The following is an 18,872-nucleotide window of genomic DNA, read 5'->3' as shown; positions in this document are numbered from 1 at the left end:
GTCATCGAGTCATTCATTCATTCATTCATTCAGTAGCGAAGTGGATTTGTTTTTGAAAGGGTAAACGAATCATTGACTCTCATGGTTTTTACACAGCCACAGATTCGTTTACAAAACACTGATATGAGTCTCAGTTCTGCTGTGGCTTTCGTTTGAACTAGAGATGCACCGATTGCAATTTTCTTGGCCGATTCCGATTTCTGATTTTTGGATAGTGTGATCTGCCGATAACTATTTTTGCCGATTCAGATTTTCTTTCTAAGAACTATAATAAGAACATGCAGCTGATGTTATTGCCTGTGCGTTGCTGCTGATAACAATGGATCGGCTCGGAATTGGAAAGAAGTGAGACCAACTAGAACTTTTGGCGAGACCAATGACCAAGTCCGAGTGCAAATACCAACGAGTCTGAGACAACAGAAAACCATCTCGAGTCCGAACTCGAGTACTACAGCACTACTTTCATCTGGTATCATTTAAAGCCCTTTGAAGCTGCACTGAAACTGTAATTTTGACCTTCAACCGTTTGGAGGCCACTGAAGTCCACTATAAGGAGAATAATCCTGGAATGTTTTCATCAAAAACCTTAATTTCTTTTCGACTGAAGAAAGAAAGACATGAACATCTTGGATGACATGGGGGTGAGTAAATTATCAGGACATTTTTATTTGAAAGTGGACTAATCCTTTAAGGTTCACTCATTAAAACAGCGGGTCGCTGCCGCCTACTGGTGGTTTCAATTTTTAACATAATTTCTTTCTTTTTAGAATCGCTCATTTATGGTAGAATTTAATGAATGATTATACATACATTTCATAAAGTTATGAGGTGTAGATAGATAGATAGATAGATAGATAGATAGATAGATAGATAGATAGATAGATAGATAGATAGATAGATAGATAGATAGATAGATAGATAGATAGATAGATAAGAAGACACATAGGCCTACACATAAAACAGATTTTTATTATTATTATTATTTTTAATAAAAAAAAAACAGGCAGCATACCCATGTTCAAACCAATCTACGTCCTTGCAGTGTGCACATAATTACTGTGCAAGTTGATTTTCTAATCATATTTTTTTCCAAGCACATTTTACCAATTTCAAACCACATCAATCTTAATAACAATTTATTTTGTATTTAAATCATTTATAAGTTATATACAGTATAATTGTTCATGAAGGCTGGAAGCCTATATAGCCTATATACCCTAAACATTTGAAAATGTATTCTAATTTTTTAATCAACAATTGTTATAAATTATACTTTAATCTTTTAAAACACATATCTAATATTTGAAACTAAATCCTTATTTTATATGATGTTGAGGCTATGTATAATTCTGAACAAAGCTTTAGCAGGCCAACCTAACTTAATTCAGACCGCTGATAATGGCTTCGTCTCAAATCCCAGTGAGCTGCCTAGAAGGCATTGTTGGGTTTCATAGCCTTGGGCAACATTTTCGGCATCACACTGAGAACACTGGCGTACGCTGTCTATGTAGGCAGCTCAATATACTTTGAAACACAGCCGATGTGACCAATCAGCGCTTTGTGTTGCAGCTCAGCGCCAGCATGCTTGAGTGAGACATGCAACGTCGATGTTTCAAGATCAAAAGCCGAACGAAATGAAATTAAACGGGACAGACATCACCGTTTGTCCTGAAAATCATTTCGTATTGTAAAAAAGGACCGCGTTTCATTCATGAAACATGGCTACATTGTCAGGCAACAAAGAAGCGGTGATTGCAGCTCACAGCTCGTTGTTTTCATGACACTTTGAGTCCTTAGCAGAGCTCAGGGAGATTTGATGCCGCTGCCGCTCACTGACGGGATTTAGTTGCGTTCGGACGGAGAAAACGGGCTCAACATGGCTTCGGTGAACTGTTTCAGTGGTCCAGAGGAGCTCGAGGACACCAATCACGCTTTAAGTTTGATAAAAGAGCTGAAATTATTCTACGACTCGCAGCTGTTAGTCGACGTGACTATCGAAGTGGAGCCTGACCCGGAGTCAGAGGAACGAAGCGTTTCCTCCTCTGGCGCTGGAAAAGTTTTCCAGTGCAACCGAAATATACTGGCAGCAGCAAGCCCTTATTTTAAGAGCATGTTTACAGGAGGGCTGTATGAAAGCACTCAAAGAAATGTCACTATACACGAAGTGGACGCCGATTCAATGGCTGTCATTATTGACTATTGTTACACTGGCAAAGTGACAATCACTGAGGGTAACGTGCAGAGGCTTTATGCAGCTGCAAACATGCTGCAGCTGGAGTATATTCGGCAAGCTTGTGCTAACTTCATGACAAGAAGGCTGGACCTTTCTAACTGTGCAGGGATTTTGAAGTTTGCTGACACCTTTGACAATCTGGAGTTGAAGAGCAAAGCTCAAGCGTTTATTGCGAAGAACTTTGTCCAGCTCAGTGCCAATGTGAAAGACCTTTGTGAGCTGGACCTGAAGCAGATTAAAGAGATCCTCACACTGGATTCTCTGGACGTGGACTGCGAACTGAAAGTGTGCTCGTTTGCAATACAGTGGATTGAGAGTAATCTGCATGTGGATGCAGAAGATGCACTGCAGGTCCTCAGATGTGTGCGGTGGTCTTTGTTTTCCGAGAAAGATCGGGTTTATCTAGATGGCCTTAAATCAAAGCCTTTTATACAGAAATATCTTTTGAATGTTCTAGAGGGGGCTGCTGATGAGCAGAGCGCCACGGTGTCAAAGGGCGCGCATGCTGCCAAACAAAGAATTGGCAAGAGTGCAAAAGAAATGGTGCTTTTCTTTGGACGACCAAATGAGCCTTTCATGTGCTATGATCCTTACACAGAGGACATCTTTTCTATGGCGTCCCCGGTCATTAACCTCGCCAATCAGAACTTCAAACACTCTCCTATGGAGACGTTTTTGGTCTGCACCACACCAGAGAACAGCCTGTATCTTGCGTCACAGCTGTCCAAGCACTTCTGGGTCTACAATCCCTTGTTGAATTGTTGGCAGGAGCTTGCGGAAAGACTTCTCAGAAGAATGCACTCGTACATCGGCTACCTCAACGGGCACCTGTACATTTTGGGTGGCAGAGATCCAGTGTCGGATGCCAGACTCAAGGAAGTAGAATGCTATAGCATTCAAAGGAACCAGTGGGTTTTTGTGGCCCCTTTGCCTCATTCTTTGGGAAAGATGCAGGTTGTGACGGTAAACGAGCGGCTTTATGTGGTAAACAAGAGGAGGATGCTCAGCTACGAGCCGAAGACAAACCACTGGCTCCAGCGGGGCTCTCTGAAACGCAGTAAACTCCACAAAGCCTGTGTTTTTCAGGAGCAGATTGTCTGTTTGTGCGATATCCCTGTGGTCAAAGCGTATAACCCAGCTCGTGGAGAATGGAGGCGGATCGGAGACATTCCTATTGACAGCAGTGCTCTCAATTACCAAGTTGTGCAACACAACAGCAAACTGCTGCTTCTAACTATTGCAATAGTCCATCACAACAAAAACAGGCTTATTATACATGAATATGATCCCACTAGGGACTCGTGGAAAAACGTGGCCACCATGTTTGGATCCTCCTTCGGATCCATAAGCCTCTCCACCCGGGTGTATACTGCATGCTTGGGGTCCGGTCAGAATTTCATCTTGGAGGAGGATGACGACAGCGGCTCCAGTGCTGACTGGGACTTCGATGGATTGACTGATGCAGACTCGGACTCCGGCAGCTCAAGCTCCTTTTCAGATGAGAACTGGTAGTCTATGCAGTTCTCACAGTAACTAGTGTCAAATGCATAATAGAGCCAAATGTAAACATGCTGCAAAGTATTAACTGGCTGGTTTGAAGTGGCTCACCCCACAGCAGCCAGGGTAAAACCTACTTGAAATTTATGCTGTTTATACTATGAGTATTATTCAACAAAGGCTTACCTTTATGATATATGGCCAGTGAATGATACCTTGTCTCAGGATTATGATACGTTGGTACAAAGAATTGTTAATATTTTGACTCTGCCAGCCTTTGGGGGCTAATAAACAAAGAGCAGTATTACGCTGGAGTCGTGAACAGGGTACAGTTGGGCTAGCAGCCCCTCTTAAGGGAAATGTGCTTACTTCTGGTCCCAAAGTGATGATCAGAAAACATGTTTTATTTTTATTGAATATTGATGGGACCATTTAATCAATGTGAAAAGACATGGTAATGTTTGTTTTGATTAAAACTCCTTCAAATATAAAGTGTTTGTAATGATATAGAGGACAAAATTGCTCAAGGTTTGAATACTCATGTGAGATAAGATAGCTACATAGCAAGATAACTTCTATACATACAGTATTCAAATGAACCACTTTTAGGAAGGACGGACCATTTTCTATTTAATCCACAAGTTGGGGCATTTCATAACCTCCAAATTATGCTATAACAACGCCGTATTATCAGTAAATCTACAACATATACAACTAGGCTTTTAGTCCTTTGTACCCTACCTCGTTTTACCCATTTGTCTTTTTCCTTATTTTATTATTGTCTAAATGTTATAGTTGTCTATTAAATTATTTCGTTTGTGTAATCTAATTTAAATTTGTCATCCTTTTAATACATTCTGTTTATACTTTGTATAAATAAATAATTTTATTTATTGCTTTTTCAATGGCAAGTCTTTTTTTAATGAGGTCACGGGAGTTCACGTTAAGCTCTCGTTCTTATCCTCTCGCGATATTTCTCGAGTATCAGAGAGCTATGGCAATAGAAAACACAACGGGCAGCAATGAATTCGCGACGATTTACACAAGAGACAGTCTCGCGAATGACTCGTGTCAGGAATATGACTGTCCTCAGTCGAGGGTGTTTAAAATAATCGTTATTGGGGATTCAAATGTTGGCAAAACATGCCTAACTTACCGGTTTTGCGGTGGCAAATTTCTCAAAAACCCCGAGGCAACAATCGGAGTTGATTTTAGAGAGAGGACCCTGCAACTTGATGGAGAAAACATAAAGGTAAGAATCCGTACAGTAGGCTAGAGTTTATTTTACCGATCTGAAAAAGCATTTTGACCTTGAATAACAAGTATTTACATTCTTCTCCACAATGGGTGCACTGTGTATTGTTGTTGACTGTAATGAAAAGTCTGGTCAGTGTTGCACAAACACCATTTAAAATATTTTAGAATGTAAAAAAAGATTAGTTCATTGTTGGTTAAATATATAATTAAAAATAATTGCATTAATTGTATGTTAAGTCACTGATGTGGTGATTTGCCACACGTGTAAAATAGAACTTTGAACACAAAACTGTTGAGATAAAGCCTTTCTGACAGTCCTCTTCTTCGTATACTAGTACTTTATGTCTGCTATGAAATTTTTCTATATATGTTATGTTAATAACATGTATTCTTTACTTCATTGAGCTCATTGTTTCTACTTTAAATTAATACATTGTTTAAACTAATACATTGTTAGCTAACTGCATGATTTTTGTATGGGTCAGTGACGTGACTGTCGTTTTTTTTTTTTTTTTTGGTCCAAAAACCTAAATAATAATAAAAAAACAAAGATATGACATCCAAAGTATGTAAGGTAGTACAAATAGATATCTTTTATTGAATCCCAAAGGTTTTAATTATATTTTGTTATATATAAAGGTATTTTAAAGATTTTGAAGTATCAAAAGTCATTTGGTTTAACCGTCCAAAGGCCAATACAGCCAATTTATTTGTGATTAAAATATCTTAAAATGTAATAAATATATATGTTTTTATTCTGGCATGATTTTATAACATCATATATCAACATAGTGCAAAATGGTAGTAAAATCATGTGTAGAAGTCGTCGCTTTATGAGAAAGAATGTTTGGAAAAATTAATTTCATTGACGTCATTCAGAGTAACCAATATAAAAGGACTATTTTGGATCAAGTCATGCGTTCAATATCATTTGACAGGATGTGACATCATTCAGACACCTGCAAAGGGCCACATGGTCGTGAAGCAAAGTAACTAACTCGCTTAACTATTTAAAAAAAAAAAAAAAAAAACATTCCCGAAACATAATGTCATTTGGTACAACTGCTATAAAACATGGAAAATGTTGTAATATTTTAAAAACTTGTACCAAATACAAAACATTTGATTGTCCTTTTGTTAGATAGCTAGCAAAGTAACTAACTAGCTAGCTAGATATCAGTTTGTTAGCATTGTTTGAAAATAGCGTCATTCAGTGTAACCAAAAGTGTCATTTGGTAAAACCATTGTGCATTAGAAATTTGTTGGCAAATTTTGTCCATCTTGTAATTGAAAATGAAAAAAGCAGTGTTAATTGATTATAAAAACAACATAATCTCTTTCTTTACATGTAATAAAACTTCAAAATTAATTATATCTCCCTTTTTTTATTTTTTTATACTTTTAAAAACTTTATTCGTCAATGACCCATATGTACAATTCTGAAATACATAACTTGGACACAGTCACCTCTGCTAACAGATCACTCTAGATTGTAATGTAGACACATGCATTTTCTGTAAAGCTGCTTTGAAACGATCTGTATTGTGAAAAGCGCTATACAAATAAATGTGAATTGAATTGATGTAAACTGCATTCTCAGTTGCAGATCTGGGACACGGCTGGACAGGAGCGCTTCAGGAAGAGTATGGTGGAGCATTACTACCGCAATGTCCATGCCATCATCTTTGTATATGATGTGACCAGTCTGGCTTCATTCGAGAGTCTGCCGGAGTGGATTGAGGAGTGCTGCCGTCACGCAGTCCCTCCCATGGTACCCCGCATCCTAGTTGGGAACAAATGTGACTTAAGAGGAGCAAAAGAGGTGTCCACGTTTTTAGCTCAGCGACTGGCTGATAGCTACAACTTTCCCCTTTTTGAGACATCTGCAAGAGACCCTGCAGAAAAAGAGCACGTAGATGCCATTTTCCTCACGTTGGCCTACAAGCTGAAGAATCACAAGCCTCTTAGACTGAAACAACTAAGTGAGAGCAGCTTCATACAGCTCGCTGGTGAACAGGAGAAGACTCACTGTTTATGCTAATGCACTACAGTCAGTATCATGCAATAATTTAGGTTGACTAGAAAATGTGAGGGTGTCCTCAACTTTCTGTATGAAGGCAAGGAAGAAAGAGTGATTAGGAAATTTCAGTTGGTGCACATGCAGTTTACAAATGTGTTTGGAAGCATAAACAATGGATCAAGTGGGGGTTTTGTTTTGTTAAACCACATATCATGAAGCAAGTGATGTTTGTTCTACCTGCCTTATTACCGCATATCATTATTTAAAAGCATTTGTGACTTTCCAAAACCATGCTCAATGACATGAAGACCTGACTCGGAGCCTGTAGTAACATTTTCTGTCTGTAATAACGTTGCATGTTTTTTCAGTGTTATACTTAATGGTTATGACTCTATTGTGACAATTCCAAGTAGGTTGCTGTCGTTAAAATTCTGAAGGCAATCTAGAGAATGTCTGACGATCAGAAACAACGCAGTGGCCCTCATTATGGCGCACCATGAGCTTTCTGATATGTTTACAGATACAGAACAGTTAGGCTACTATTATCTTTATCTTTTATTAATTTCTGTTTGCACTAGAAATTCTACTTCTTTAGACAAATATATATTGTATGCAAGGCAAGAGCAAACTGAACCAGAGAGAAATGGACAGTTGTGTAATGCATTACTAAAACTATAGCTGACTGCAGTATGAACACTAGTGGGCGCCACTGTCAAAGCATTCAGAGCATTATAAGCATTCCTATGAAACCAATTGAGATTAGAGCAAGGGGAAAAACTTCACATTGTTAATCTTAACTAAATGGGAGCAGTTATATTCCAGCCTCAATGTGAAATATTTGCAAAACTTGATCTAAAAACTTTAACATATTAGTGATGTTTAATGTCTTAAAGCATCAGTAAGACTTCAGCACATCTCAAAGGCTTGATTTCAGTCTTTTGTTTTGATTATGACAACCATAGCATATGGAAAACAGGGACTGTATTGCACTTTAAATTGAGATTATATCATGTCTAAAGTTTGTCTTGATGATTTGGCATCATGTATCTTTTTTTTTTTTTTCTAGGCCTACTTGAGAGAAATATGTTGTCATTGTGTATATAGTTTACAATGCCTCTCGTATGTGTTTGGAAGTGAATATGAAAATAAAATGTGCAATAAAGTAATTCTTTTTTATGTATTTTATACTATTACAGTTGTGATCAGGATCATAGATACATTTTAAGGCCTGGTTTCAGAGACAGGGCTTAGATTAGGCCTTAGTTCAATTAGGACATTTAAGTAGCTTTTATAAATGTGCCTTTGACAAAAAATAAATAAATAAAATACTGATGTGCATTTAGAGACAAAACAATGGCACTGACATATTTTAAGATATGTTACTGCAAGTTGCTTTCAGATAAAACATGTATATTAGTCTGGGACAAGCTTGTCTGTGAAACCTGGGGTAAGATTTTTAAAAGTCTAGAGTTCCCACAGTAATGGAAATTCTGGACATATCAGGAAAAGCATTAAATTTGTAAAGTCATGGAGAATAACAATGTTAAATAGACATTGAAATATCTGTAGTGACTATATTTGAAGACTTCAGATGCAAAAACCTCTAAGTCCGTCTGACATTTTTCTTTTAAATGAACTTTTTTTTCAGGATCCCATGTTTAGGTTCAGTAATTTCACTTTAATGGCAATAAAAAGGTTATTAGTCAGTTATTGAAATGCCTTATTTTCAAAAATGTCACTAATATTAAAATAATCTGATTAGTAAAATTAAAAACATACAAATGCCCATCTGAAGTCTTCATTTTTTTCAGTTAGAAATCACTCAGTACAATTGCTACAAAAAAACAAACTTAACATACTTGAAAAGTAACTGAAATTGAGCTAGTGGTCAAAATGGTGTCCCTCAACGATTTTTAATTGCTGTCTTAAGAAACTTTTGATATGACCAAATCCTCAAAAAACTGGTAACAAAAAGTTACCACATCAGTACCATATTGTTTTTTTTTTTGTTGTTGTTGTTTTTTTTGACAGCAATATTCAGCAAATCCTTGTAAACATTTTATTCTGTGAACTGAACAGTTTTCAGCCTCTCAGACAGTAAGTGTCGTATTTGACACCTTCCATGCACATTTAAACCCTAAAGTCAGCAGGAAAGTGCAGCTGCAAACACATGTCTTGTTTTACCATGTGTCTACCTGCTAACTCCAACACTAAAGGTGCGAAGAATTCTTTTTAAGGTGATAAATCCCACACCCCCACTAAAAATAACAACAAGCAGGATTCAAACTGTCAATGTTCAGCAGTTACACTCTTAAAAAGAAAGGTTCTTCATTAGCATATGGTTCCATGAAGAACCTTTAATATTCATGCAATCTTTCCATCTCACAAAAGGTTCTTTCTAATGCAAACTGGAACTTTAGACTTTCAGCAAAAAAAACCCTTTGGAACCTTGAATTTAAGCTGTGTAGGCCTCAAAAACATTGTTTGGCTTACTGTTAAACTGCCTGTGCTGAAAGTAGGAAATATTTCCATGCCTTGTTCAGCCTGGTAGTCAAAGATTTCTTAGCTTTCTTAAAGGGATAGTTCACCTAGTTGAAAATTCTGTCATAATTTATTCACCCTCAAGTTGTTCCAAACCTGTATAAATGTCTTTGTTCTGTTGAACACAAAGGAAGATATTTTGAAGAAAGTTTACAACCAGGCTGCTTTGGGGCACCATTGACTTCCATAGTAGAAAAAAAAAATACAATGGAAGTCAATGGTGCCCCAGAACTGTTCAGTTTCCCACATTCTTCAAGATATCTTCCTTTGTGATCAACAGAACAAAGAAATGTATACAGGTTTGGAACAATTGAGGGCGAGTAAATGATGACAGAATTTTCATTTTTGGGTAAACTATCCCTTTAAGCATAGCCTGCCAGTTAATGTGCTTATCTGTCAAGATGTTATACACATCCAATACTGAAGCTTCTGGAACTGATGTCAAATACCTTGTGCATGTGAACACACCTAGCCAATAAAAAAGTTTCTGTATCTGAATCTAATCTAATTGCCTATCTAATAGTGAATAACATGAGTGCACATTCATTTAGTCGCCACCAGATGTCTGCAGAAACTTAACTTGGACCAGATCAGGTTTATGAATCTGTGAATGACAGTCACATGACAATGATTAGACTTGACACAGAATGGGGGCACTTTGAGTTTAACCCAAATCTAAGAGAAAAATGTGTTTTATATATAAAAAAAGCATTTATATAAAGTGTTATTCAAAGAATTTCTACTTTACTTTTAATTTGACAGTTTACCTTACATTCAAAAAATTGCAATATTTGGTGAAGCACCAAGTACTTATGGAATATTTGTATTTATTTATCATAATCATTTTTTTTCCCAATACATTATTTTGGATAATAAATGAAAAAAAGGGAATGGTTATTGAAAATTTGTGCTTTTATTTCCATTATATAATTGATCAAATATACATTTTAAAGGGTTAGTTCACCCAAAAATGAAAATTCTATCATTGATTACTCACCCTCATGTTGTTCCACACCCGTAAGACCTTTGTTAATCTTCGGAACGCAAATTAAGATATTTTTGTTGAAATCCAATGACACTTCCTCTCTCAAGATCCATTAATGTACTAAAACATATTTAAATCAGTTAATATAAGTACAGTGGTTCAATATTAATATCATAAAGTGACGAGAATATTTTTGGTGCATCAAAAAAAAAAAAAAAAATAACTTATATAGTGATGGCCGATTTCAAAACACTGCTTCAGGAAGCTTCGGAGAGTTATGAATCAGTGTGTCGAATTTGCAGTTTGGTGGTTTGACACGTGATCCGAATCATGATTCGATACACTGACTCATAACGCTCCGAAGCTTCCTGAAGCAGTGTTTTGAAATTGACCATCACTAAATTTTTTTTTTTTTTTTTTTTTTTTTTTTTGACCCACCAAAAATATTCTTGACGCTTTATAATATTAATATTGAACAACTGAACTCACATGAAACGATTTAAATATGTTTTTAGTACCTTTATGGATCTTGAGAGAGGAAATGTCATTGCTCCCTATGGAGGCCTCACTGAGCCATAGGATTTCAACAAAAATATCTTAATTTGTGTTCCAAAGAGTCTTACGGGTGTGGAACGGCACGAGGTAGTGACAGAATTTTCATTTTTGGGTGGACTAACCCTTTAAAATTTATTTTAACCCTTTGACATGCTTTGAGGTAAAAACGTTAATATTATATTTTAACATTTGTATTTTAAGAATTTTATTCCTTCATTCGGTGTGTGGGGATTTAAAAAAAAACTATATTTATGCAACTTTTGCAAATTGACTGATTCTACCTGTCACGTATATTCTCCAAAACATTACAAATGTCACCATCATTATTATAAATAAACTTAAATGAAATGAGTGTATGAAGGATTTTATTTTCTCACCAAACATGGACACACTCACATGCGGACATTCCTGAGGGCTTTTTCGACTGTAATGCATCTTTATATATTTACATAGCCTACCGTATTACATTACACACTTCCTAAGCATTTCCCTGTAACATTCTTACTATGTTGCTGGTAAAACATTGCAACAAGTGAAGTCATGGCAAAATGAAGGGTGACCTGGACGGAGTTATGGTTAAAAATAAAGCAGCATTGATGTCGTGCATGTGTTATAGTAGCTGTTTACAAACACATACTTCAGGGGTGAATGACGCCAGTTCATGTAACTCAAACGGAGGGCTAAAACGGGCGCGAGCGTCTCATTGGCGATGCGTTTCTCACGTCCGACACGCCTCCGTCAGTCACCGCCCCCTCCCAGAGCCGGGCAATATTTAAAACAACCCCACCGACCGCAGTGTGCGCGCTAAGGAGCTCAGACACAGGCACAGTGTGTGTTAACAAGGAATTTTGTCTTATTATATCGGATATTTCGGAATTGGACACTAAAGGAGTATAGAAGATGAAGTCTCCAAAGATAAAGTCACAGAGCAAAGGTAAGTCTGAGGTTTAATAATAATACATTTTAATAGTAAAATTAAGTATGACTGTTTCAGATATAAACCCATGCAAGCTTATTACATTGAGTACGTCGCTATAAAGATTCTGTTTCCAGACTAAAACAAACTTTGCGTGCATTTTCTAGCATTCCTTGAGGATGATGACGATCTTAACGCCGTATTGTGTGAATTCGACGCTGTCATTGAGGATTTCACGTCTCCCGTGGAAAAGAGACACTTCAGATATGAGGAACACTTGAAAACCATGAAGAGACGGAGCAGCGCGAGCGTCAGCGACAGCGGCATCAGCGACTCAGAGAGTGAGTATGCAGCCAAAAAGTCGGATTTGACGTGTCATTATTCCAGAAGTTTGATAGCAGCGCACGTGCTCGTGTCATTATCTCTCTGCGTCACGACTTAAGCTCCGCAGCCTCTGTTACAAGTTACAAGTGCACACAGAATACTGCATAATCTTATCTAATCTAATCTGAGCCCACAAAGAGCAGCTGGGTTTCATTTAACGTCTTTTAACCTGCGAACTGTCACCCTTTTTCATCAGTGTTCATGAATGCTTTGGAATACATATCTAAGATTGGTCTATTTTAAAAGAAGACTGTCAGTAGAAGGGAAATCACTTAAAAAATGAGTTATAGAAGCAAATGTACAGACATTTTTTTTTGTTGTTGATTATACAAATTATATATTTTACAAAATAAAATTCAAATCAAAGCCCTGTCTAATCAAGTTGTGTTCCAAATTTGAAATTCGTATCACAAAAAGTGGGCCAACTAAAGTACCATTTTCATGATGATTTCTAAAGTATGGGATAGGGAAAAAAGACAATAAAAAAATTGTGCCAAGTGTCCTGCTTTCAGGACACTGACAGTTAACAGGCTTGAAAAACCTCCTGTTTTATAGTCCGTTGTAATAGCTGTTATGGGACACACACAGGTTCACTGTATGTTAATTCCATCAGTCCTACAACTGGAGATTATCCAAAAAGGAGGATTGCATCATGAATGGATATGGAAGACTTTTGTTTGATAGCTTATGATTGCATAGAAAGGTTCAAAAGAAGTGGAACCGTAGCAAAATAAATGGGGACTTTTTGTTCTAGAAGTGTTCTTGTGTTTAATGATTAAGCAACAAGTGATCTCTTTGCCCCACCCTTTTCCTTCTGGAACAAACATGGAATGTGGCAGAATCTGTGCTTGGATAAGTAAACATCCTCTGGTGCATTCAGAGGTTTAGAAAGGCGTTATGTGCCTTGCAGTCACCCTCATGGATCTGTACAACTGCATGTTGGATCCAATCAATCCTTATGTCATTTTGTCACACGTGCCATTGATGTAGTTTAGTGGTTTTGAGCGGTTTTGCTTCAGGATTTGATATTGGATAAAATATCAACAAAGGAAGTGCTTTCTCCATCCTTTCAAAAGCATACTCTTAAGAAACAGAAGTACACTTTAGCATACTTTTAAAATATTAAAAAAATTAGCATAGAAATAAAAAATTGAATGTAATGTATTCAGGCAATTAATTGTATGTTAGCTGCAATTAAATGACAATGTATTGTAGTTTAAATTTATATTCAATGCAGTTAGCTGAGTGTTTTGTGTTTGACCCACTTAAGTAGGACTTAAGTACATCTTACATGTAATTTCATAATTGCTTCCATTGTCTTAGTAATATGGTTAAAGTGTACTGCTTAATTTACTGACAAGCATTCATGCTAAACTAAAATATACTTTAATGTAATTTCTATGGAAACTTGTCATGTATTTAAATGAATTAATAATTACAAATTTGTAATGAAGTTGCAATTTAGTACGTTTTAAAAATATTAACTTTAATGTAATATCAAATAACACACTACAGTTAAAAATATAATCCAGTACTTTATATGTGCTTTAGCATGTTAGTCAACATCAAAATAACATCAAATGATTATTAAAACAATGATTTAAAATGTACTTTAAAATAAAACTTTTAATTTGTCATTATATAATGCACTTTTAAAAGTGTACTTAAGTGCATATAAAGTGAGTATACTTTAATCCGTTTCTTAAAACACTTAAGTACACTTACTGTTAATTTATTAAATTCATATTTTATTGTCTGCAAGTGCAGTTCTTTAAAAAAAAAAAAAAAAAACGTTTTAAAAAGATTTTAAGTGCACATCCAATACAATTAAGCACACTTCTTTTTTCACAAATGTATTTAATTTACTATTCTAGTTATGAATAATTATATAGCTTTTGGCCAATTTTAGGGTTGCAAACCACTAATGTAGATGGTCAGCTGAGAGGATTCTCTGTACGTTTCACCAGCTGATGTGCCGAAGCCCACAGGCAGGAGGGTCTAATGACTGAGGCGGTGGGCAAAGTTGAGCTTCCGTGTAATGGCACGCCTGCTCTGCCTTTAACTGTGTGCAGGGCTAAGAATGTGTAAACAAAGTTTTTTAAGATGGAGTGTGGCGTACCGGGTCAGATCTTTGGCTTTAAATGAACCTGCTCAAGGGTGGGTCACGGTTGAAACCGCTTTGAAAGTGTGCGCGTGAGAGAGAGGCTGTTATTAGAGGAGTATGCATTGATTACAAACTCAACCTACAAACTCAACCTCTGCTAGCACAGATTAACCCCCCTACCCCCTCCGGTTATGGGTCAGTGCACATGTTTGGCAAGTCTGTGTGGTAGAGAGCAGTGTCGCTCCACTGGTTTCACGCTGGACGTTAAGTGTTGACTCAACACAAAGTAACTAAATTTTGAGGACTTTTAGACTAGAGTTTTTCTAGTTGTCCATTGAATTTCAATGGTTTCATGCACTCTGCAAAGAAATGTTGCAGATATAGCAAGTGAAACGTTATTTAAAGTGTCCCTATTATGCCTTTTTGAATATTCCTTTTCATGCAGTGTGCAGTATAGCGGTTTGTGAATGTAAAATGTCTGCAAAGTTTTAAAGATCAAAGTGAATAACAAATATAGGTATTGTCTCCTAATAGAAAGAATTGATTCTGAACTGCTGAAACGAGTCGTCAGCAATTCCAATTTAACTTACCTATATAACAAATTTGCATAATGCCTGCCTTCATTGGTATTCATTGGCTGCCCGTGAAAAACAATGTCTACTTTGGCTCGCCCTCAAACACTGTAGTTGTAGACGAGGCCTGGAAGAGTTTGTCTTCTTGACATGTTGACAACACAAACCACTGTTTTCAGTGCTGCAAACCCACTTTGCATGCGATTCAAAAAGAGGACTCTGGCTCGGATTGATGTGGTAAAACAGACGCCATCGTTACTGTTCATATCACTGTGTATACAAGTTTAGTTTCTGACTTGTGCTGTAAGCAGCAGACCAATCACAATAAATGGGGCCATCTGACCAATCAGAGCAGAGTAGCTCATGGATAGGAGGGTTTTAGAGAGACTGAATCTTCGAACAAACTGTTTTAAGACTCTTTGAGAAATGAGGTGATGTGCAAGTGCTTTTTGACCTAGGAGGAACCTTTAAAATAGCATAATAGGGGCACTTAAATGTACACTACCAGTCAAACATTTGGAATAATTACAATTTTTCAATGCTGTTGAAAAAAGTATGCTCACCAAGGCTGCATTTATTTGAAAAAAATAAAATAAAAATACAGTGAAAACTGCTTCAGCACTGACAAAAATAAGAAACCTTAATAATTTAAGCAGCAAATCAGCATATTAGAATGATTTCTGAAGGGACATGTGACACTGAAGATGGAGTAATGATGTTGAAAGTTCAGTTTTACCATCACACAAATAATTTAAATTACATTTTAAAATATATTCAAATAAAAATGTTATTTATTGAAACAACAAAGTGTAATAATTCATTCCAAACTTTTGACCAATAGTGTAGTTTGAGTTAAATTTACTTTTCACATCATTTCTTTCATGGTTTTGGAGGATAAGGCATGTCATACAAACTATCCATGTTAGCATCAATCTCCATGGAGTGACAGATGAACTAGTGTTTGCTATCCTAACTCTACACAGTTGTGTGTTAGTTGCATTGCATTATTGGCATTATAACTTTGCCTTTTTCATGCTGTTTGTACTCTATCACTATTGTGAGTGATTCTGGGTCGTCATCCACCTGTTGAGATGAAGGAGCACTGGGCTGTACACATACAGGAAGCATTGTTTTTTCATTTCTGACTTCCTCTGTCTCTCTTTCCTTCTATAACAGGTGCAGAGTCCTTGAACAGAAACAGTTTCAGCTTCAGTGATGAGAAGCTCAACTCTCCCAGCGTCTTCTCCCCCTCATCAAATAGCCCCTTGATTACATCTCCTAAACGTGAGTTGAGATATGTTTCTGTTTTGTATATTTAACTCTAAAGACTCAAATTTAGGTTTATTTGCTGTACTGTGTTGATCAACTGTATATTGTTCTTTTCAGCTAAACTTGGAGACACTAAAGAGCTAGAGGACTTCATCGCTGACCTTGACAGAACATTAGCGAGTAAGTGCTGAATGACATGAATTTGAAGACACTTTTTTGTTACTTTTGTTTTGGGGTCAAATTTTGGGTTGCTTAGAGCAAATGATTTTATGCAGGATATCTTTGTTGATGACCGGGGGATTATGGTATACACTGTGAAATGGTACAAATGTGTCAGTCAGCAGAGTTTCTGCAAAAACGTATTTTGCTTTTTTGCAGAATGTGAGACGGAGATTATTTGTTTACTGTTGCTGAGCAACGTCACACAGCACACAGCACAGCACACATACATCTTTAAAACCAGAAGTGTCCAAACCTGCTCCTAGAGGGTCAATGTCCTGCAGAGTTTAGCTTTAACTTGCCTCAACACTAAGACCTTGTTTAGCTGGTTCAGGTGTGTTTAATTTGAGGTTGGACTGTGGCCATCAGGACCAGGACTGGACACCGCTGGTGCAAACATATGACAGACAACTTTTAAATATTGTATGAACATAAATATAATAAAATATAAAATTAGCATTACATAATATCACAAAATAATCAGTGCAAAAACAGCTTTATAAATTATGAATATGATTATAATGAACAATTTTAAGAGAAAATTATCAAATTATATGAAGTACCTTTTGGTTTTTTCACTGGATTATAATATATAAAATATATAATGGAAATAAAACATAAGGTTAATTTTCTCTACAGTTTGGGTTCAGATGCATTTTTGTTTTTAACAAGAACCTTTTTTTAATATTGATAATAATATTAAATGTTTCTTGAGGAGCAAATCAGCATATTAGAATGTTTTCTGAAGGATCATGTGACACTGAAGACTGGAGTAATGATGCAGAAAATTCAGCTTTGATCAGAAGAATAAATTATATTTTAACATATAAAGTTATTTTAAATAGTAATAATATTTTACAATATTGCTGTTTTTACTGTATTTTTCATTTAAAAATGCATAAAAGATTTCTTTCAAAAACATAAAATCTTACAAATTCCAAACTTTTGAAAGGTAGTGTATTCAGTGTATGCCATTATTGTGATTAAAAATTCATAGATATGTGATTTTGTTCATACCACCCACTCCTTTTGACAACCATTAGATGTGGGGCAGTACATGTAGATTGTGGGAAGAAATGAGACATTCTTGTATCAACGGGAATTTTTTAAAGATGCTAATCACTGGGTCAATCATACACTCACTCCTCCACTTCCTCATTGATGCATTAACACAGTTAAGTTGATTTGTTTTGGTGTGAGCGCTCCTATACCATAGAGTGCTGTAACTTGAGAGCGAGAGGAGTGTGTGTGTGTGTGTAGACCTTCAATGACTCAAACTCAAAAGTTCTGAGGGGGATCGCCACAGAGAAAGCCATAATATCCTTCATATTGTACAGTTATGTTTTTTTTTTTGTTTTTTTGCTTCAAAACAGTCCTAAAACATTTTTGTTATGACAACTTTCCTCCCTCTCTCTGACCTTTATAATTCCATGGGCAGTTTTTGCTGCTGTGCTTTGAAGATTTACATTTATGCAGTGTTCATAAAAAGAGGACTCTCATACACACCGAGAATAACCTTGACAACCAAAGGACCCGGAAATGTACTAAGTATATTCTCTGCTTGCCTGTTGTTTTTCCTTCAGGCATGTGAGTAAGAGACGGGATGACTGGAGCCCAACACATTGTAGCTCCGCCGGGGGATGACAGCCAGACTGCACCTTTCAAACCTGAACTACTGTGAAGACGGAGGAGACATGGTCCTGGTTTCACATGCTGAAGTTCACCAAGACTTTTTGTATTCTTAGACCCATACAAACAAACCCAAACAAATGCATAAGAAATACACATTTGACGGTAATGGCTGTGCTCTCTGAAAAACTTGAGCTGTAAGATTATTTAAATAGCTTTTTATAGAAATATATTTGTAATTTTATAGAGTTGGTTATTGTAAATTTATCTGTAATACTATTTTGTGAATTTATATTTTTGTATTTCATGTAAATATTGTTTCAGACTCGCCTTGCTATATGAAGCCTTTCCTGTTTCACATGAGGATAAACTCCATTCTTAATTAATTAGAAAAACTGGAAAAGCAATATAACATGTATTTAATGCAACTAATGTCTTCAAGAGATTAAAGTTGACAGATTTTAACACGTTTCATGGTGTTTCTTCTTGCATCAAAAACCTTTGAGTGTGTAGTATTTTCATTCTCTGTGTGGATACAAGACTTACTTTAAATGCCGGTTTCACAGACAAGGCTTAAATTAGTCCCAGAATAAAATGCTTGTTAACTGCAAGCAGCTTGCACTGACATATCTTAAAATATGTCAGTTTTGTCTCAAGATGCACACCAGTTATATATATATATATAATTTTT

At 36.3% G+C, this 18,872-nt stretch overlaps 3 protein-coding genes across 4 annotated transcripts; all 3 read left to right on the top strand.

Annotated features, from left to right (window-relative positions):
• Positions 1-1,604: 1,604 nt before the first annotated feature.
• On the top strand, positions 1,605-4,475 carry kbtbd7 (kelch repeat and BTB (POZ) domain containing 7). Its single transcript, XM_067409937.1, has one exon. It carries the CDS (start codon positions 1,877-1,879, stop codon positions 3,743-3,745), a length of 1,869 nt encoding a protein of 622 aa, XP_067266038.1. The 5' UTR covers positions 1,605-1,876; the 3' UTR covers positions 3,746-4,475.
• Positions 4,476-4,721: 246 nt separating this feature from the next.
• Positions 4,722-8,116, top strand: zgc:101559 (Ras-related protein Rab-33B-like). Its single transcript, XM_067409547.1, has 2 exons — positions 4,722-4,982; positions 6,588-8,116. The coding sequence occupies exons 1-2, from the start codon at positions 4,725-4,727 to the stop codon at positions 7,026-7,028; spliced, it is 699 nt and encodes a 232-aa protein (XP_067265648.1). The 5' UTR covers positions 4,722-4,724; the 3' UTR covers positions 7,029-8,116.
• Positions 8,117-11,879: 3,763 nt separating this feature from the next.
• On the top strand, positions 11,880-18,646 carry rgcc (regulator of cell cycle). Of its 2 annotated transcripts, XM_067410385.1 has the most exons (5): positions 11,880-12,022; positions 12,172-12,345; positions 16,241-16,348; positions 16,451-16,513; positions 18,136-18,646. In XM_067410385.1, exons 1-5 carry the CDS (start codon positions 11,989-11,991, stop codon positions 18,141-18,143), a joined length of 387 nt encoding a protein of 128 aa, XP_067266486.1. In that variant the 5' UTR covers positions 11,880-11,988; the 3' UTR covers positions 18,144-18,646. The 2 variants fall into 2 exon arrangements, with proteins under 2 accessions (XP_067266486.1, XP_067266485.1); XM_067410384.1 differs by lacking the exon at positions 18,136-18,646 and having other exon boundaries at positions 16,451-16,524.
• Positions 18,647-18,872: the final 226 nt, after the last annotated feature.

This window comes from Chanodichthys erythropterus, chromosome 14 (assembly GCF_024489055.1).
Source record: "Chanodichthys erythropterus isolate Z2021 chromosome 14, ASM2448905v1, whole genome shotgun sequence".
Lineage (NCBI taxonomy): Eukaryota > Metazoa > Chordata > Actinopteri > Cypriniformes > Xenocyprididae > Chanodichthys > Chanodichthys erythropterus.
The sequence above is the reverse complement of the archived record's forward strand: the minus strand, read 5'-3'. Positions and strand labels throughout refer to the sequence as shown.

Bases quoted from the DNA above. Each gene is read 5' to 3' on its own strand.
- rgcc (XM_067410384.1), top strand. From the start codon at position 11,989: ATGAAGTCTCCAAAGATAAAGTCACAGAGCAAAG. The intron at 12,023-12,171 runs GTAAGTCTGAGG...TGCATTTTCTAG, and splicing joins GATAAAGTCACAGAGCAAAG to CATTCCTTGAGGATGATGAC. The intron at 16,349-16,450 runs GTGAGTTGAGAT...TGTTCTTTTCAG, and splicing joins CTTGATTACATCTCCTAAAC to CTAAACTTGGAGACACTAAA.
- zgc:101559 (XM_067409547.1), top strand. From the start codon at position 4,725: ATGGCAATAGAAAACACAACGGGCAGCAATGAATTCGCGACGATTTAC. The intron at 4,983-6,587 runs GTAAGAATCCGT...CTGCATTCTCAG, and splicing joins TTGATGGAGAAAACATAAAG to TTGCAGATCTGGGACACGGC.
- kbtbd7 (XM_067409937.1), top strand. From the start codon at position 1,877: ATGGCTTCGGTGAACTGTTTCAGTGGTCCAGAGGAGCTCGAGGACACC.